Source organism: Moschus berezovskii, chromosome 1, assembly GCF_049115385.1.
Source record: "Moschus berezovskii isolate FMDL1 chromosome 1, NW_MosBer_1.0, whole genome shotgun sequence".
In the NCBI taxonomy this organism is placed as follows: domain Eukaryota; kingdom Metazoa; phylum Chordata; class Mammalia; order Artiodactyla; family Moschidae; genus Moschus; species Moschus berezovskii.
In genome coordinates this window covers 4145085-4166130 of record NC_142460.1, presented here as the reverse complement: position 1 = coordinate 4166130, position 21046 = coordinate 4145085, and the positions used below count along the sequence as shown (strand labels likewise).

The following is a 21046-nucleotide window of genomic DNA, read 5'->3' as shown; positions in this document are numbered from 1 at the left end:
GGACACCCCGGGCCCCTTTGGACGGCCTTCATAGACCCGTTATGACGCGCTTTTCAAAGCAGCCTTGGAAGGAGCTCCAGCAGCAATTTCAGATGGTGCGGTGACCTTGGGAAGTGCGAGGACAGACTTAAGGGAACTGCGGACGTGCGGAGCCTGGGGGGGTTGGGTAGTGGAGCTGCACTGAGCCCCCACCCCCACCCACCCCCACACACACTCGAGAATCCAGAGGGAACTGTTGCACAGTGTCGCGGGAAGTGTGCCTGCCTGGTGCAGCAGTGGACTGTGGTGGACGGGAGTATCCACAACTGTACGCAGAGAGTCACTTTCCTACGTCACATCCTTCAGGTGACGGAGCCAGCAGGAGAACAGTCTGGCCACTGGGCCAATACAGAAGGCCTCTGATGAGCAGTGCTTGCCCCAGAGTCAATTTTTCACCTGTGTTGAGGTAGGAGTGTGAACCAGTGAAGTGAATGAATGCCCTAGTGACCTTTTTATGATGGAAATATTAGCTATAAGGAAAGATAATAGAACTGGGCATCATCTAAATGGCGCTGCTAGTGATAAAGAACCTGCCTGCCAATGCAGGAGACATAAGAGATACAGGTTTCATTCCTGGGAGGGGAAGATTCCCTGGGGGAGTGCATGGCAACCCAGTCCAGTATTCCTTAATACTGCTGATGCTCTTCAGAAAAATAATGGACAGCTGATGGCTACCGGTAGACCACTGAAAGTGATTGCATGCCAAGAAATCCTCATTTCCTGCATTGAGACAGTAAAGACAAGGGCTAGGCCCAAGAGTCTCTAAGACGGTAAACACCCAATCAAGACAATTCTGTTTTGCTAAGTTTGGGATCCTGGTTGGGGAATTCTGGATAGATGCCCTCAAAGATTTCCTCACCCCCACCCCATCCCACTTTACCCCCTCGACTGTCTTGAACCTCTGGAGCCTGCCCATGTGGCTCACCTTTCCCTACCAACCTAGCCCCCCACTCCCCAATCTGTTGGACAATAGGCATATAATTATGGTTATTATTATAATTCAGCTGAACTATAACCCCCTTCCCCTCAAAAGAACATATTAGTTTGCTGGAGCTGCAGTAACTTAAAGTACCACTAACTGGGTGGCTTAACAGAAGTTTATCTCACAGTTCTGGGGGCTGGAAGTTAGAACAAAGTGACAGGGCTGTGAGGGAAGGATCTTCTATTCCTCTGTTAGCTTCTGGTGGTTTGCTGGCAATCTGGTGTTACTTGACTTGTAGATGCATTGTGCCAGTCTGCCTTGATGTTCACGTGCCTTTCTCCCTATATGTTTGTCTGCTTCTGTGTCCAAATTCCCTGTTTTTGAAAATACCAGTTATTGGATTTTTACCTGCTCTAATTACAGTACTCATCTTAATTTGATTGCCTGTAAAGACCCTATTTCCAAATAAGGTTATATTCATGAGTACCTGGGGATTAGGACTTAAACATCTTTTCCAGGGACACAGTTTAGTCCATGACAGGTTGTAAGAACAAGCCAACTGCCAGGAGCTAGGAAAGTTTTTGTGGGGCTAGATTATAAGTGTGCTTGATGAGTGGTGGTCCCCAGTATCCTTGTTTAATTCACCAGCATGAGCCCTGCAGAAATCAGAAGAAAACTGGAGTGTAAAGTTGGTAGAAGACTTAAGACCAGTCTTCTAAGATACAGGGTTTAACACCTAGGAAAAGACTGGTAGCAAACTCCTAAAGTGATGCTATGTCTATTGCTATATAACAAATTACTACACACTTAGTGGCTTAAAACAAGAATCATTTATTCTCCTAAGTTGCTGAGGGCCAGGGCATAGTGGAATTGACCTACATCATCTGAGGCTTCAGTTGGAACAGCTTGAAGGCTGGAGGTTGGAATGATCTGAAGGTCCATTTACTCACATGTCTGATAGTCGATGCTGGGGCCCAGATTGGCGGTGTCAGCCAGCATACCCACACATGGCCATTCCCACTAGTCAGTGGTGGCTCCCCACTGTAGGCAAGAGCTGACAGTAGGAAAGGTTGCTCCAGAACAGCATTTGGGGAGGGGGGGGTGGCAATAGGATCCTAGCAGAAAAGAGGTGAGGAAGGAGCTCGTAACTGACAGAAGTCAGTACTGCAAATTACAGTGGCCAGCAAGATCTGAGTGGCAGCCAAGGGACCCTGACCTGAGGACAGTTGCAGAAATGGTTAATAAAACACAGCATCCCTAGAGGCAAAACAGATGGGCTGTTGAAAAACCAGCAGAGAAAAGTTAAGGACGGATGAATAGGAAAATCAGGATCCCACAGCCAGTTTCTGGACTGAGCTGGTTTTCAGATGTACTGAAGAGGTGGCCAAATACCAAAAGGACCCTGCAGTATACCACAAGTACATACAGAAATGAATCCTGAAGTCCTTTTCCAGAGTCCAATAGCCATTTCCTTTGATAACTATACCCAGGGGGAAAGTGGGTAGGCAAACATTCTGAAGACTGATGTACACAAAGTCTGAATTGACTTTGATATCCAGACATCTGCATTATCATCACGGCTCCCCTGTCAGAGTGGCTTCCTATGGTGGCCAGATAATTAATGGAGTCCTCCCCTAGGTCCAGCTTACAGTAGGCCCACCAGCTCTGTGGACCTGCTTTTGGTCATTTCCCCTGTCCAAAACTGCATAATTGGCATTGATGTACTTGGCAATGAACGTTACTCTCAGGTTGGGTCCCTGACCTGTAGGGTTAGAGCTATCACAACAGGAAAAGTCAAGTGGAAAACTGACCTCTAAAACTGATCTGTTCCAGTCAAGATCATAGAGTCTCTGGGGGTGGAACAGTGGCAGAACTGAGGGCCACTTTTAAGGATCTAAAGGATACAGCATGGTGGTCCCCCAGATCTTAAATTCACCAGTATGATCCCTACAGAAATTGGATCCTGGAGGATGGCAGTACACTGCAAACTCAACCGAGTGGTAGCCCTGATAGTAGTTTCTGTGTCAGATGCAGGCGGTGGCTACTGATTTGGTGTGTTCTTTTCTGTCCCCATCAGAAAAAAAGCATCAGGACCATTTCACATTCACATGGAACACAGATGCAGTTTTGCCCGAAGGCTATGTTACCTCTCTTGCCCTCTTGTAGTACAAAGACTTCACCATCCTGAAGAATATCACACTGCTCCATGACATCAATAATATTACAAAGATGCTGGAGGCCTTGGTAAGGTACAGGTGCTCCAGAGAGTAGCAGGTAAACCCTGGAAGATTCAGAGACCTGCTACATTTGTAACATTTTTAGGGATCCAGTGGTCAGTGGTGCCTTAGGGCATCCCTTCCAAAAGGCAAAGACAATTATTGCATCTTGCACCTTCAGCCATCAATAAAGGAAGATACTGTTGGGTCTTTTCAGGTTCTGGAAGTGGCATATTCCACACCTATAAATAGTGCTCTGGCCCAAATACTGGGTGCCTTGGAAGACTTCCAGTTTTGAGAAGAACCCAGAAAAGTAAGAGTTTTTGTAATTGGTCAAGGCTGTGATGCAAGCAGTTGTGCTGCCCCAGCCATATGGTCCAGCAGGTGGTGGTGGTGGTGGGGAATGGTATGATGTGGAGTTTCTGGCACATCTCAGTAGGAGATTCACAAAGCAGGACCCTAGGTTCTGCCATGCCCCTGGAAGCAGAGAATTATTTGCTTTTTAGGGAAAAAAAGAGTCTTGGTGTGCTTCTGTGCTCTGATAGAGATGGAACATCTGGCCCTGGGACACCAAGTGAACATGCAGACGAAACAGTGCCTTGTTAGGGGGTTCTGCCAAACTCACAAGGTCATCAGGGTGGTTTCGCCCAGCAGCAGCCCTCCACCAGGTGGAAGGAGAGTGTTCAAGACCAAGCATGAGACTGTTCAGGGGTCACAGGTAAGTGCGGGATAGGTGGCCCAGACCCACAGGGCACCCACTGCTGCTGTATCAGAGCCCCTTTCACCTTTCACACCTGTGACCATATGGGGAAGCCTTTAGGACACATGGAAGAGGGGGAAAATCTTGAGCCTCATTCCTGGATGGACTGGCTTGCTGGTGGTGTTCAGTCACGAAGTCGTGTCTGATTCTTTGCAACCCCATGGACTGCAGCACACCAGGTGTTCCTGTCCCTCACCATCTCCCAGAGTTTACCCACGTTCATGGCCATTGAATTGGTGATGCCATCTAACCATCTCATCCTTTGTCATCCCCTTCTCCTTCTCCCTTCTATCTTTACCAGTCTTCCAGTGAGTCAGCGCTTCACATTAGGTGGCCGAAGTATTGGATTTCAGCTTCCGTCCTTCCAATGAGCATTCAGGGTTGATTTCCTTTAGGATTGACTGGTTTGATCTTTCAGTCCAAGGGATTCTCAACAGTCTTCTCCAGCACCACAGTTTGAAAGCATCGATTCTTTGGTGCTCTGCCTTCTTTATGGTCCAACTCTCACGTCTATACATGACTATTGGAGAAAACCATAGTTTTGACTATCTGGACCTTTGTTGGCAAAGTGATGTCTTTGCTTTTTAATACATGGTCTAGGTTTGTCATAGCTTTTCTTCCAAGGAGCAACTATCTTCTAGTTTCATGGCTGCAGTCACCATCCAGTCATTTTAGAGCCCAAGAAGAGGAAATCTGTCACTGTTTCCACCTTTTCCCCTTCTATTTGCCATGAAGTGATGGGACCGGATGCCATGATCTTAGTTTTTTAATACTGAGTTTTAAGCCTGACTTGGTACCTGAAATCAGCATGAAAATGGACAGCAGCTACATTACAGCCTCATGCAGGGCTGGCCTTGAAAGACAGCAGTGGAGACGTATCCCCCACTGGGCAGAGCTCCTGTCATTCACTTTTGTGTGTAAGGAGTGGCCCAAGACTAGAATATATGTGGACACATGGCAGTGCTGGGTGACCCAAGGAAAGCACATGGGAAGACGTACTGGGATGGGCACAAAGCAGAGTGGCCGTGGTATAAAATGTTAGTGCCGCCAGAGGGCACCTGTGAACACAATAAATCACCAAGCAGACAGCAATTCTAAGGGTTGACATTGGACAGCATTTCTTACTGGCAACCTGTGTGCTGCCATGATGGATACAAGGACAGAATGACCAAAGTAATGGAGCTGGAGGCTATTTATGGGCCCAAGACTGATACAGCCACTCGCTTGGTCTAACCTGTCAGCAAGAGATCAATGAGGAGCTCCCGATGTGGTTCCTTTCACGGAGAAGTTCAACCAGCTGTTTGCTCTACTTGAACTCTTCCATCTGGGAAGGGCCAGCAGTTTGTTTTCACAGAAATAGATTCACACTGCATAGGTAGGTTTGACCTGTCCACAGGTGTCAGCCAGCAAGGGCTTATGGAGTGTTAGTTCCTCTAGCACAGGATCCCACCTTACAACAAAGGAAATGCAGGGTGTACTTTACACTGCAGGGTGTGCAATGAGCACAGATCTGCTGCCTGACATGGCACTGGGGCAGTCAGCTAAAGGCACAGCTGAAGTGCCAAGGTGGAGGTAATATCCTGCAAAGTTAGGAGCCATCTATGGCACCATTTCCCAATAAGAAAGATACCTGAGTCTAAAATCCAAAGGTGGACACAGGAGTGGCCCCACTTAATATCACTCCCAATGGTCCACTGGAGAATTTTGTGCCTTCTGTCCTCCAAGTTTAGATTCTGCAGGGTTAGAGGTCCTGGTTCCCAAAAGGAACACTGCCTGTTCTACTGGCTGTAAATGATGGATGATGTCGGGGAACCCTGGGTTCCTGAATCTAGGAACCAGGAGGCAAAAGAAGTCACCATCTGGGCAGTGGAGAGGGTCAGTTCAGTCACTCAGTTGTGTCCGACTCTTTGCGACCCCATGAGTCACAGCACGCCAGGCCTCCCTGTCCATCACCAACTCCCAGAGTTCACTCAAACACATGTCCATCGAGTCGGTGATGCCATCCAGCCATCTCATTCTCTGGTGTCCCCTTCTCCTCCTGCCCCCAATCCCTCCCAGCATCAGTCTTTTCCAGTGAGTCAACTCTTCACATGAGGTGGCCAAAGTATTGGAGTTTCAGCTTCAGCATCAGTCCTTCCAATGAACACCCAGGACTGATTTCCTTTAGGACTGACTGGTTGGATCTCCTTGCAGTCCAAGGGACTCTCAAGAGTCTTCAGCACCACAGTTCAAAAGCATCAATTCTTCGGTGATCAGCTTTCTTCACAGTCCAACTCTCACATCCATACGTGACCACAGGAAAAACCATAGCCTTGACTAGACGGACCTTGGTTGGCAAAGTAATGTCTCTGCTTTTTAATATGCTATCTAGGTTGGTCATAACTTACCTTCCAAGGAGTAAGCGTCTTTTAATTTCATGGCTGCAATCAGCATCCGCAGTGATTTTGGAGCCCAAAGAAATAAAGTCTGACACTGTTTCCACTGTTTCCCCATCTATTTCCCAGTGGAGAGGGTAGGGCTGTTCTATACTCAAGGAAGAATGTGTGGAACCCGTGACCCACACGGGGCATCTTGGTACTCCTTTGCTTAACTGTGATCAAGAAACTAGAGAATCCAGCTTGCACTTGCAGTGGAAGAGTCTGCCTCTTGATTTTCAGGCACCTGCAGTCTGGCTGTAAGGGATGTACATGATGTATGCACTACTGGTTTAAGGTAACACCAGTCTGCAGCATTGCTTCCAACTTGAAAGACTGATTTCCAAGCTGGTACTGAAAGCAAGCCTTCAGCTAGCCATTACACTCTTCAGCCCAGGCAACTGCTTCCAGCAATGGGATCTGTAATGGTGGTTCATAAACTAGCCCCTGTACACGAGGGCAAGGAGAGATCTAAGACAGAGGCAGACCCCCCAGGTCAGCAAGCAGCAGGTTTGATAAGCAGGGAACTGATGAGGTTTGTCTTGGGCGGCCAGAAGATAATTCTCTGCATCCACTAGAATCTTTAACTTTTAAAATTGATTTATTTATTTTAATTGGAGGATAATTACTTTACAACATTGTGGTGGTTTTGCCATACATCAACATGAATTAGTCACAGGTGCACGTGTCCCCTCATTGTGAACTTCCCTCCCACCTCCGTCCACATCTCGTCCCTCTGAGTTCTCCCAGACTTCTGCCTTTGAGTGCCCTGCTTCATGCATTCAACTTGCACTGGTCATCTGGGAGTTGGTGATGGACAGGGAGGCCTGGCGTGCTGTGATTCATGGGGTCGCGGAGAGTCGGACACGACTGAGTGACTGAACTGAACTGAATATACATGTTTCAATGCTATTCTCTCAAATCATCTCACCCTTGCCATTTCCCACAGAGTCCTTTACATCTGTGTTTCTTTTGCTGCCTGGCATATACGATCATCTTTACCATTTTTCTAAATTCCATATATACGCATTAATATTCTGTATTGGTGTTTCTCTTTCTGGCTTACTTCATACAGTATAATAGGCTCCAGTTTCATCCACCTCATAGAACTGACTCAAATGCATTCTTTTTTATAGCTTAGTAATATGCCATTGCATAAATGTACTGCAACTTCCTTATCCATTCATCTGCCAATGGACATCTAGGTTACTTCCATGTCCTAGCTATCGTAAACAGTGCTGCAGTGAACACTGGGGTACATGCGTCTCTTTCAATTCTGTTTTCCTCAGTGTGTATCCCCAGTAGTGGGACGGCTGGGTCATATGGCAGTTCTATTTTCAGGTTGTTGTTTTTTTTTGTAAATGTATTTATTTTAATTGGAGGCTAATTACTTTATAATATTGTAGTGGTTTTTGCCATACACTGGTTCCAAATAGGAAAAGGAGTACGTCAAGGCTGTATATTGTCACCCTGCTTATTTAACTTATATGCAGAGTATATCATGAGGAATGCTGGGATGGATGAAGCCCAAGCTGGAATCAAGATTGCTGGGAGAAATATCAATAACCTCAGATATGCAGATGACACCACCCTTATGGCAGAAAGTGAAGAGGAACTAAAGAGCCTCTTGATGAAAGTGCAAGAGGAGAGTGAAAAAGTTGGCTTAAAGCTCAACATGCAGAAAACTAAGATCATGGCATATGGTCCCATCACTTCACGGGAAATAGATGGGGAAACAGTGTCAGACTTTATTTTTGGGGGCTCCAAAATCACTGCAGATGCTGATTGCAGCCATGAAATTAAAAGACACTTACTCCTTGGAAGGAAATTTATGACCAACCTAGATAGCATATTAAAAAGCAGAGACATTACTTTGCCAACCAAGGTCCGTCTAGTCAAGGCTATGGTTTTTCCAGTGGTCATGTATGGATGTGAGAGTTGGACTGTGAAGAAAGCTGATCGCCGAAGAATTGATGCTTTTGAACTGTGGTGTTGGAGAAGACTCTTGAGAGTCCCTTGGACTGCAAGGAGATCCAACCAGTCCATTCTAAAGAAGATCAATCCTGGGTGTTCATTGGAAGGACTGATGCTGAAGCTGAAAGTCCCAATACTTTGGCCATCTCATGCGAAGAGTTGACTCACTGGAAAAGACTCTGATGCTGGGAGGGATTGGGGGCAGGAGGAGAAGGGGACACCAGAGAATGAGATGGCTGGATGGCATCACTGACTCGATGGACATGAGTTTGAGTGAACTCTGGGAGTTGGTGATGGACAGGGAGGCCAGGCATGCTGTGATTCATGGGGTCACAAAGAGTCAGACACGACTGAGCGACTGAACTGAACTGAACTGACATGAATCAGCCATGGGTGTACATGTGTCCCCCATCATGAACCCCCCTCCTACCTCTCTCCCCATCCCATCCCTCAGTGTTGTCCCAATGCACCGGCCCTGAGCACCCTGTGTCCTGCATTGAACCTAGACTGGAGATCGACTTCACAAATGGCAATATACATGTTTCAATGCTATTCTCTCAAATCATCCCACCCTCCCCTTCTCCCACAGCATCCAAAACTCTTTACATCTGTGTTCTTTACATCTGTGTCTCTTTTGCTGTCTTGCAAATAGGGTCATCATTACCGTCTTTCTAAATTCCATATATATGCATTAATATACTGGTGTTTTTCTTTCTGACTTACTTCACTCTGTATAATAGGCTCCAGTTTCATCCACCTCATTAGAACTGATTCAAATGCATTCCTTTTAATGGCTGAGTAATATTCCATTGTGTCTATGTCCCACAGCTTTCTTGTCCATTTGTCTGCTGATGGACATCTAGGTTGCTTCCATGCCCTGGCTATTGTTAACAGTGCTGTGATTAACATTGGGGTACAAGTGTCTCTTTCAGTTCTGGTTTCCTCAGTGTGTATGCCCAAGAGTGGGATTGCTGGGTCGTATGGCAGTTCTATTTCCAGTTTTTAAAGGAATCTCCACACTGTTCTCCATAGTGGTTGTACTAGTTTGCATTTCCATCAACAGTGTAAGAGGGTTCCCTTTTCTCCACACCCACTCCAGCATTTATTGTTTGTAAACTTTTTGATAGCAGCCATTCTGACCAGCATGAAATGGTACATTATTGTGGTTTTGATTTGAATTTTTCTGATAATGAGTGCTGTTGAGCATCTTTTTATGTGTTTGTTAGCCATCTGTATGTCTTCTTTGGAGAAATGTCTGTTTAGTTCTTTGGCCCATTTTTTGATTGGGTCATTTATTTTTCTGGAATTGAGCTACAGGAGTTGCTTGTATATTTTTGAGATTAATTCTTGTCAGTTGCTTCGTTTGCTATTTTTTTCTCCCATTCTGAAGGCTGTCTTTTCACCTTGCTTATAGTTTCCTTCATTGTGCAAGAGCTTTTAAGTTTAATTAGGTCCCATTTGTTTATTTTTGCTTTCATTTCCATTACTCTGTGAAGTGAGTCATGGAGGATCCTGCTGTGATTTATGTCAGAGAGTGTTTTGCTTATGTTTTCCTCTAGGAGTTTTATGGTTTCTGGTCTTACGTTTAAATCTTTAATCCATTTTCAGTTTATTTTTGTGTATGGTGTTAGAAGTGTTCTAGTTTCATTCTTTTACAGGTGGATGACCAGTTTTCCCAGAACCACTTGTTAAAGAGCTTGTCTTTTCTCCATTGTATATTCTTGCCTCTTTTGTCAAAGACAAGGTGTTCATAGGTGCGTGGATTTATCTCTGGGCTTTCTATTTTGTTCCATCAATCTATATTTTGGTCGTTGTGCCAGTACCATACTGTTTTGATGACTGTAGCTTTGTAGTATAGTCTGAAGTCAGGCATTTGATTCCTCCAGTTCTGTTCTTACTTATGATTGCTTTGGCTATTTGAGATTTTTTGTATTTCCATACAGATTGTGAAATTATTTGTTCTAATTCTGTGAAAAATACCATTGGTAGCTTGATAGTGATTGCATTGAATCTATAGATTGCTTTGGGCAGTATACTCATTTTCACTATGTTGATTCTTCTGATCCATGAACATGGTATATTTCTCCATCTATTTATGTCCTCTTTGATTTCTTTCATCAGTGTTTTATAGTTTTTTATATATAGGTCTCTTGTTTCTTTAGGTAGATTTATTCCTAAGTATTTTATTCTTTTTGTTGCAATGGTGAATGGAATTGTTTCCTTAATTTCTCTTTCTGTTTTCTCATTGTTAGTATATAGGAATGCAAGGGATTTCTGTGTACTAATTTTATATCCTGCAACTTTATGATATTCATTGATTAGCTCTAGTAATTTTCTTGTGTCTTTAGGGTTTTCTACATAGAGGATCAGTGAGAATTTTACTTCTTTTCCAATCTGGATTCCTTTTATTCCTTTTTCTTCTCTGACTGCTGTGGCTAAAACTTCCAAAACTATGTTGAATAGTAGTGGTGAGAATGGGCACCCTTGTCTTGTTCCTGACTTTAGGGAAAACACTTTCAGTTTTTCACCATTGAGGATAATGTTTGCTGTGGGTTTTTCATATATGGCTTTTATTATGTTGAGGTATGTTCCTTCTATGCCTGCTTTCTGGAGGGTTTTTATCATAAATAGATGTTGAATTTTGTCAAAGGCTTTCTCTGCATCTATTGAGATAATCATATGGTTTTTATCTTTCAGTTTGTTAATGTGGTATATCACATTGGTTGATTTGCAAATATTGAAGAATCCTTGCATCCCTGGGATAAAGCCCACTTGTTCATGGTGTATGATCTTTTTAATATGTTGTTTGATTCTGTTCACTAGAATTTTGTTGAGGATTTTTGCATCTGTGTTCATCAGTGATATTGGCCTGTAGTTTTCTTTTTTTGTGGCATATTTGTCTGGTTTTGGTATTAGGTGCATCCACCAGAATGTTAAGAGTTTATATGGAGGCCTAAACTGGGTTCAGTCACACACACCTTCATATGCTCTCACCACCACCTTGCTCTGTCCCAGCTGTGATGTTGGGGCAGCTTCTAATGTGGAGAAAGCAAGCAAATGCACAACTTAAGGATCAGGGGGAGCCTCTGACAGCCCAGGGCCAACTCACAGGTCAACCAGCAGCCATGTCTTCTCGGTGACCTCCTACAACATGTAAGACCAGTGGATTCTATGTGTGAGGTCATCCTGCACTTTCATTGCTTTAAAGCATGCCTGCTTCTAAGGGGCAGCGTCACGTAGAGCTGCAGCAACGAGTAAAGCATCTCCAGGTCCACAGATAATGGTGTCAGCAGATGTACTGCAGACAGGGGAGCCAAAGCCACACTTCAATTGTGTCTGTTCCTGGTGGAACCAATCACTGCCCCCTCCATGATGGCGGGAACCCGCTCACCACATGAAGGGCTCAGCATTGGCCTCTGCTGTTGGCAGTCCATGCATTGAGAAGAATGCCAGGAAGAAGCCAGGCCTTGGCGAGAGGTCTGGTTGCTGCCACTTGAAGAAAGAAGCTGAGTGACACCCACAGGCAAGTCATCTTGTCCACCTTCTGCACTTCCACAGTGGGTCTTGTGGCAGGCAGGTCTCCTTACTGCCCTGTAGACATCCTTGGTGCCACTTGGCAATCTTTTCTCTGTCAAGTGTTAACCAGCTAGACAATCAACTACTCAGGGAAAACTTATGGATCAGGAACTCAGGTCAGCACTCGTTCCATACAAAATGGACCATGATGCACCGTCCGAAGTTGGCCAACAGGAAATCTTCCACAGCCCCAAGCTGGATGTGTGTGACAACTGTCTAGTTTTGGTTGAGGCCAGCACTCTTGCAGATCCATCTGGAGAACAAACCTGTGCTTCCTCCTGTTCTGCCAGCTGGTCACAGGGAATGTACCCTGAGACCGCAGATGCAGTCTGAAGAGGAGACATGAGGTAGGAGCAAGATTCAGCACCACGAGTCTGACCACCTGCTGAGTCATTCACGTATGCCTCCGTGGTCTGGTCAGGCCAGCTCTGTGTGCACTGGTGATGGACAAGCCTCCTGTGATGAAATCCTACCCACAGTGGGATGGCAGTGGGAGGTGGAAGCTCTGGGGGGCAGATGAGGCTTTGAGGTGGAGCCCTCAGGACGGGGTTAGTGCCCTTGAGGGTCATGAGAGCGCTCGCTCCCCACTGTGCTTTCCATCATGTGAAGACACGAGGAATAGTCAGCTGTCTGCAACTCAGAAGGGGCCCTCACCAGAACCCACCGTGCTAGCACCCTGATCTTGAACTTTCAGCCTCTAGAACTCTGAGACATTCCAGTGGTTATACACCGCCCAGTTTGTGGTATTTTGTGAGCAGCCTGAGCTGAGACCATGCTGTTTCTGGTTTTCAGTGGAAGGCTGCTGTTTACATCTAGCTTTATTGTTTGTACTTCTCTAGCTCTTTTGGGATACACTTTTGATGGGGTCCAGGGGTGATGGCACATCCCAGGTGCAATCATGAAAGCTTTTACCTCTAGGTTCCCTTGTCATTTTTCTTCAGTGGGCAGGGACAACTTCCCTTCCTTACCTTAGGGTCTTTGCTTAGACAGCATCATATCATAGTAATTGGTCCTAGTGAGCAGGAAGTAGTACCCTAGATGGCTTGGATGGTGAGAGCTAAATTCCTTGAAAAATCTGTGGTCTGTGGACTATCACGGTTTCCCTTCCAGAATGAAAGACAAGTAGTCAAAGACACCCTGCAGAGCCCACAACTAAGAGAGGCCCAGGCTTGGTGCACGTGGACTCTTCTGTGACATCTTGGCTGCTGCTCCAGCCTACTGACAGAAAACCATAGGCTGTTGGGTTAGAGTGAGACCTGGACAAAAACCTGCAGGTCTGATGCTCAGGCAAGCTTATAGCTGGCCAGGCGGAAGTATGGGCTGCCTGGGGACTCCATGCTGACCCCAGGTAGTGTCAGAACTGTACTGCAGGACATTCGGGTGGTGGTGAAGAAGCGGCAGTAAACAAGATGATGCAAGCAGGTCGAGAAGGTGAGTTACGGCATGAACAGCTCTCCAGCGTTCCCATGAAATGTCTGCTGGGAGTCCCTGTGCCCGGTCCTCTCCTGTTCTGCAGATGAACCTGCCGTTTCTGCTGGGAATCCTCTAGTTCAGTTCAGCTCAGTCGTGTCCGACTCTTTGCGACCCCATGAATCACAGCACGCCAGGCCTCCCTGTCCATCACCAACTCCCGGAGTTCACTCAAACTCATGTCCATCGAGTCGGTGATGCCATCCAGCCATCTCATTCTCTGTCGTCCCCGTCTCCTCCCGCCCCCAATCCCTCCCAGCATCAGAGTCTTTTCCAGTGAGTCAACTCGTCGCGTGAGGTGGCCAAAGTATTGCAGTTTCAGCTTTAGCATCAGTCCTTCCAATGAGCACCCAGGACTGATCTTCTTTAGAATGGACTGGTTGGATCTCCTTGCAGTCCAAGGGACTCTCAAGAGTCTTCTCCAACACCACAGTTCAGAAGCATCAATTCTTCGGCAATCAGCTTTCTTCACAGTCCAACTCTTATATCCATACATGACCACGGGAAAAACCATAGCCTTGACTAGACGGACCTTGGTTGGCAAAGTAATGTCTCTGCTGACTTCCCAAATTCCTTGCTCACCATCACCGCTTCTGACAGAAAATTCTTCTCACAGCAAAAGTACACGCTAGGCTCATGACCCCGGGATTCCTTGATGTCACCCAGGTGCAGCTCAGCTACCGATGGTGGGAAGGCCTCCCTCCTGTTGACCCACTTATGGCTGTTTCTCCCACAGCTGAATATATCAGCCTGGGGCCACAGAAGGTGGGACATGTCCCTCTTCTTGCTATGTCAGACAATCCTGGGGGAGTTCCTGCTTTCCATCCGTGACTCTGCTCCATCCATGGGCTCTGCTGTGCTGGTGACAGTGGTCCCTCTGAACCAGCAGGGGTGGGGGTTCCTGCATCAGCTGGTGTTAAGTGACCAATCACTCAGGGGAAGCCTGGCGGCTGGCATAGCAGAAGCACAGTGAAACCTGTACCTGTAACTTGATATCTCCAGGGATACCTCGCGTACTCAGTACTTTCAGGTTTGACTGTGTAAGAAAAGAAGTCCTCTACAAACAGGACTGTTGAGGGCTCAGATCTTTTAGGAAGGACACTGCTGGTCACCCAACCAGTTAAGTGAGGCCCAGAAAACCGGGCCCATGAGATGGAAGGAAGATGTGTGGATGCAGGGCACTGCCCTTTCTACCTTACTGCTTCTCTGGACGTCCCCCCTCCTTCCCACATGACATCTGCCTTGCAGGAGACTATGCCCCAGGGTCACAGTGGACACTCTTGGCCCCTGCACCATGAAGGGGAACCTCCCCTTGGTTTTAGGACCTGTTGATGAACCTAATGTGAACTGATTATTTTAGGGCAGAGCTGGAGGTTTTCCAACTGTATCTCTCGCTCCCTCTATATTAATAAGCTGGTGCTTTACTGTGAAGAATTTCCCTCAGCAGCAGGTGTGACCTGTGTTCTTTTTAATTATCAACCCCCATGGTAACAAGCTGGTGTGATGGTAGTTATGAGCCCACTTCCCCCTTCATTAGCTTAACACTGATGTACATGGATATTTATTTATTCAGTATTTGATCATCAATTTCAACTGTCATTCTTCTGGATGTTGAGAGTGAAAGGCCATTTCTTGGATTCCTGTTCCTGGAGCCGGTCAAGATTTCGGCTTCAGCAACATCAAACAGCAGAATGAAGACTGGGTGGAAAAGGTAGGACAACTACAGAACTGACGTACGGCAGTACTGGCTAAGCAGCAGAAAACGCACCCAAGCTGCAGACTGAGAGAAAAACCCATCCCAAAGATAAGTAAGTAGCGACTTAGAAAAAGTTGTTTTATATGGAAACCAAGCCCAGCATAATAAACATCACGTTCACAGGTCCTAGAAACACACTGAGATACTTGTACATATACCTTTACAGTGGATGTTTGGGTAAAGGACACTTGGCTGGACATCACTACCAGGTACAGGTGAGCACAAGTAAAACATAAAAAAGATCATCATCATGAGAAATAAATATGTCTGACAAAAATAAAATAAGAGCCCAAGCAAGGTGAATCAACAGGCACATGGCTATTTGTCTTACCAGGGCTTTGAGAGTTTTTTTGACTGACAGGAGTTTATAAAAGTTCTAAGTTTTATTTTTTTGCCAGTGATGAAAGTAAACTAGATAAACAAAACGAAACAAAACAACACAACAAAACACAGGACTGTTCACAAGTACATCAGGGCTTTAATTTTATTTTTTTTTAATGTTTTTGTTTTAAACCAAGTTTCCAGCTGTACACTTTAAGAAAATAAACAGGAAGTCATCCTCTGCTTACCCTCTGTGGAGGGAGGCATGGAGGCATGACCGAAACAGAACCAAGGGGTTACCTCGTCAAGATGAGAAGCTAAAATGTGCTGAATTACAAAGGAAATACCCCATTTGGCTTCGCAGCAAAACGTAAGGGTGAGAACACTTAATGGATGACAAGGCTGGCACTCAGCATGCCACAGCACAAGCTCCCCTCAGAAAATCAAATGTCTTCCTCAAATAAAGTTGTCACAGGACTTTATTCACTGTTTAATCTTCTGGCAGCAGGACTTCTTTGAAGGGGAATCTGAACACAAAGAGAAATGAGGAAGCAATTTGTTAGAAGGCATCACATCTTTTAAGAGGAATTTCACAATTTCGAAACACTACCATTGCATTAATCTTACTTTTGGTGAAAACAAGAACAGCAATTAAGACGTACAGCAGTTTAAATTATGAGGGTTGAAAAAGTGAAGAAACGACACCCTGTGAATACAGCATAACGGCCACGTGAGATGAAGGCCCGGAAGCCCATCTTGTGCTTGAGTCTGTGACCCTCACATGGTGTGCCCTTCACCCCTCCTCAGCCCCCAGGTGTCTCCACTCCCAACCCTCCTTCTGGTACTTCAGTGACGGCTGGTTAGCAGGACAGACGCTAACAAGGTTGACCAGACTGCATCCCACCCACCTCCACGACTGACCACTGCTGGGTCTCTCAGGTCATGGGGGAAGAGAGGACTTTGGTTACCTGGTGGCACGCCTCCCAGTCTTTGCTGGATCATTTCTAAGTGGTGAATATATTCTGTCAAGGAATGTTCTGGATCTTGAGAAGCAGTCAGGGATCTTTCTGATCTGGGATTTGGGGGTGGACTGGATCTTCAAACACACAAACCACCAAGGGACAAAAAAGAAGTCAACTCAGCAGACAGAATGCAGGGAGCGTGACAGACAGCACTGGGGCGGGACTAGTGGGGACAGGGTAAACTAGATGTTACCTTTGCATCTTTTCTTTACCACAAAGGGAAAGTACGGCTTTAAAAACAGTGCTACGCTGTCCTTTAGAAACGAACTTCTTTACAACATCTCCAAATTTAAGACAGCTAAAAGCTACTGTGTATTATTTAATTCACTAAATCTTCACACACATCTACCGAGCATCCCACCTGGTTCAGCCCAGCGTCCCTCATGTGGCTGCCTTTCCTCCTGACCTCCAGTGACCATGTCACAGCCCACTTCCTCCCAGGGCAGCGAGCATCTTACTCACCCGAGCACCATCCACATACAAGAGGCCTTGGCCACCACTAATTCTTTCAGAGGAGCACCAGCCTGGGCCTGGGGGGGCCACAGTGGACTGAGAGACCCTGCCCTCCTCGAACAGAACCAGGCTTCCGGGTCCTCACCGGCTCACATGGCTGTACACTCTGCCTCACTCTGGGGCCACGACTTTCAAAACACATTTCTTGGAGGGACCACATGCACTGGTAGGACATGCTCAGCGGAGAGACACACGAGCAGAAACAGCCTCCAGCACAACAGGCTGCCCATACTTGTGGGCCTGGCTCCTCCGGTCAGGGCAGTTATGCCCGAGACTGTCACACTAACACACAGTTCAGATGGAGGTGTCATCACCAACCAGAGGCCATTAAGCGAGATAGTAAACATGTTTCATCCTGCTGGCTGGGGGCAGAGGTGGGCGTGTTTGCTCTGATAGCTCCTTTCCGAGTCCCAGGAAAGCACTCGCAGAGAAAGCAGATGACACCTGCCTGAGCCTCCAGTGCGGGTCCAAAACCACAGACACAAACTGAGCTTTTCTACCCACTTCATGGGTAGGTTCAAAATACTGGAGAAGTCATAGTCAAAAGAATGAAATAAATGACTTGTAAAATCATACTGGAGTATTTGAATGCGATTACTACTACTTCTGGAGAAGTGGAAATGGAAATCACATCTCTCTCACATGCAGCGCTTGGCTGAGAAATCTCATGGTCAGGAAAGATAATCATGAAGATGATCAAGGCCACAGCACATAGCCATGTGATCCCCTCCATGGCCACAGCACGTGACCCCACGGCCACAGCACTTGACAAGTGTCACAGAATCACAGCTCCCACCACCCCAGTCTATCAGGGAAACCTTTCCTCACTTGAATTTTTAAACAGGATTACACTCTACCATTTAACTACAAGGCCTAATTGAAAACCCTTATTCCCCCAAATAACTTACAGATGTTTAACATTATCACTCTAACATCTCACTTGCCAAGTGAGTCGTAAGTATAAAGACATATTACATGTGCAAAACCCCCCAAATCCCAAAGAAAAGAGATTAAGTAAAGCTAACACCAGAGCCTTCCATGTGTGTGAGTCAGTGCATGCATGTGTGGGGGGTTTCATGTGCCCGGGGGCCCTTCCACTGGAGGCAGACCTGGGCACCCACACAAATCTGCCCAGGAACACTTCTGTTCAAGGCCCCATTCTCTGCAGACTTGCCCCTGCCAACAGCTAGGACCCCGTACTGGAAAAGCAGCTGAGGTTCCTCTGCTCACCTTTCCCTCCTGCGTGGGGATGCTTTTGGCACAGGGTCCCTGGCTTGGCTGGAAGACACGTCCCGGGTGGGTGGGGACTCACGGGTGACAGGTGGAGACTGCTGCCGCTGTGGTACCAGGAATCCTTCCCCTAGAAATATTTAACAACAAAGGGATTAAGGAAAGAGAAAAATGCATTTTAGTAAACGCTCATCCACCAAAACTTAAAATTTACAAGCTTTTAAGAGCCTGTGTGACAATTTCAAGACATTTTAAAGTATTCATTATAAAAACTGTATGAATAAAACCTCAAGAAGGAACCTGAGTTTTGAGCACCTGCATTTTGCTCCTGCAGGGCAGACCCTAACCATCTGCATCTGGGTGGGCAGTATCCTGGAGGAGGACTCAGCACCCCGATGAAGAGGGGAGGGCGCCTAGTGGCCTGGGGTGGATCTCCCGCACCCAGCTCTGAGGAGTGAGAGACGCAGAAACCCTGGAGACCACCAAGTTCGTCAGAGGCAGGGGGTTTGGGGAAACCTCCTGAAGAACCTTGAAGCCATCTGACTTCAAGATGTGAGGATTCACACATGGAAGTCTAAGCTGACGGGCACCGCTAGGGAAGCCTAGTGGCCGTGCAGGGCGCTGACCACTGCAGATGGTCCAGGTGGCTTGGTTACACCTGGGCCTGGCTGGTCAGATGTGGCAGCAGACAACCACAGACTGGACGGGACTGAAACAAAGGACGCAGCCATGCTCCCTGAGTGAAGTAGAACTTCACTCCATTTAGAGAACAGAATGACTTTTTACTGAAAATGAGCTATTAGTCAATATATTCAGCATTTCTGTGTCCTTCAGTCATTGTTCTGCTCCTTGGAACCACTTTCTTCATAAACATTAACTATACAAACCTGTGTTTGTTGCCCAAATAAAAACCATTTTCCTTCAAAATCCCTGTGCCTCCGGACAAGTGTACTGGCTGAGTCGCTGGTTTCTCACTGAGCTTTGTGTCTTCCCACCTGGCATTGAGAAGGAACCCCGCTACTGAAACATCTGGGGTCAGAGGTACCTGGGTGCAGTGCTTGGCCTGGTGCTAGGGCTCCTCTGCCATCTACTTGTTGCCACTTCTTAACCAAAAAGCGTAACCTACAAAAAAAGGAAGAAAAACACTGAAAACTAGAGCAAAGCCGGGGTTCAAAGAACCGAGAACATTTAGCTCTGACCAGACCCTGTAGATGGTGATTGCAGCCATGAAATTAAAAGACGCTTACTCCTTGAAAGGAAAGTTATGACCAACCTAGACAGCATATTAAAAAGTAGAGACATTACTTTGCCAACAAAGGTCCGTCTAATCAAGGCTATGGTTTTTCCTGTGGTCATGTATGGATGTGAGAGTTGGACTGTGAAGAAAGCTGATCGCCGAAGAATTGATGCTTTTGAACTGTGGTGTTGGAGAAGACTCTTGAGAGTCCCTTGGACTGCAAGGAGATCTAACCAGTCCATTCTAAAGGAGATCGATCCTGAATGTTCATTGGAAGGACTGATGCTAAAGCTGAAACTCCAATACTTTGGCCACCTCAAGCAACGAGTTGACTCATTGGAAAAGACTCTGATGCTGGGAGGGATTGGGGGCAGGAGGAGAAGGGGACGACAGAGGATGAGACGGCTGGAGGGCATCACCGACTCGATGGACATGAGTTTGAGTGAACTCGGGGAGTTGGTGATGGACAGGGAGGCCTGGCGTGCTGTGATTCATGGGGTCACAAAGAGTCGGACACAACTGAGAGACTGAACTGAACTGAACGGAGACCCTGTAGTGAGAGCACGGCCCCCACCCCGGCAGTACCTCCCCAGGCCGCTCCCAGCCCCACCCCCCACCCCGCCTGTCTGATCACAGCCCCGCCCCCAGCCCCAACCAGGCAGTCGCCAGCACCTCCCCATGCCCCACCCAACTCCCAGCCCTTCCAGTCACAGCCCCGCCCCGAGCCCCCGCCCCGCCCTCCGCTCCCAGCCCCGCCAGCTCGGGGTCTGTCTGGCTCCCTGCGCCCTCTTCCATCACTAATGCACTTGATGGCCTCTCGCTCTCCATGCATCCATCCATTCATGGGACCAGAGGTGCAGCGGTGTGGGGGGCCCGAGACCCCTCTCCTCGATGAGCCCTGGCAGCGCCCCCACAGCACTGCTGCTGCTGGGTCCCAAGGCTGCGAGACACTGCTGTGTGTTGACCGGAAGACGGACCATCTGGTCACCCCCACCCACATGTGACCTTCCTGGCTCAGGGTGGGCTCTCCAAAAATATATGACAGATGGGTTTCGGAGTGACAGTCAGGTGGGTGGAGGGTCTGCCCTCAGAGGGAGGCCCCCACTCCCACGGGGGGCTCCCAGCAGGTGTGCAGCTAAACGGGCTGGGGTGCTGCATCTCTGAGGGCCTTGGGACCCCCTGATCTTTGCACAGTCCAGGAGAGAGCCAAGGGTGCCCTGCTCACCCCGTGGCACCCCTTCTTGCAGACAGGTGAGTGTGGCCTAGAAGAGGCACCTTTGTGGGCAACACAGAGCAGACACAGATGCACAGTTCTTAGTAGAACAGACGTTCTTAGAAATACAGCAGATATTAAAATTATAAAATGAAATAGATTTTCATCACTATAAATTGTGAAACAGTCAAGATTTCTTGTCGTCACACCAGGGCGTCCACCTCACTCCAAAAGTGCCTCCTGCGCACACACTGGAGGCTGGACAGGGCCAGGTAGGTGGACACTCAGAGGCAGGGGCACCCCCTGCCCACAGTGCAGGCTCAGAGCTTGTCTACGGGGAGGGCTGGAACATGCCACCCTGGGTGGGGGGGCACGTCTTCCTG

The 21046-nt window shown here is 47.2% G+C and overlaps 1 protein-coding gene across 5 annotated transcripts in view; it reads right to left on the bottom strand.

Moving 5' to 3' along the window:
* Window positions 1-15585: 15585 nt before the first annotated feature.
* PCNT (pericentrin) overlaps window positions 15586-21046 on the bottom strand; it is a 108777-nt gene continuing 103316 nt past the window's right edge. For all 5 annotated transcript variants that reach the window (XM_055415715.2, XM_055415751.2, XM_055415776.2 and 2 more), the window contains 4 exons: window positions 19259-19335; window positions 18214-18343; window positions 16417-16544; window positions 15586-15975 (listed from right to left, as the gene is read on the bottom strand). In XM_055415715.2, the coding sequence (XP_055271690.2) occupies window positions 15932-15975; window positions 16417-16544; window positions 18214-18343; window positions 19259-19335 (379 nt within the window). In that variant the 3' untranslated portion in view covers window positions 15586-15931. The remainder of the gene's footprint in view (window positions 15976-16416; window positions 16545-18213; window positions 18344-19258; window positions 19336-21046) is intronic.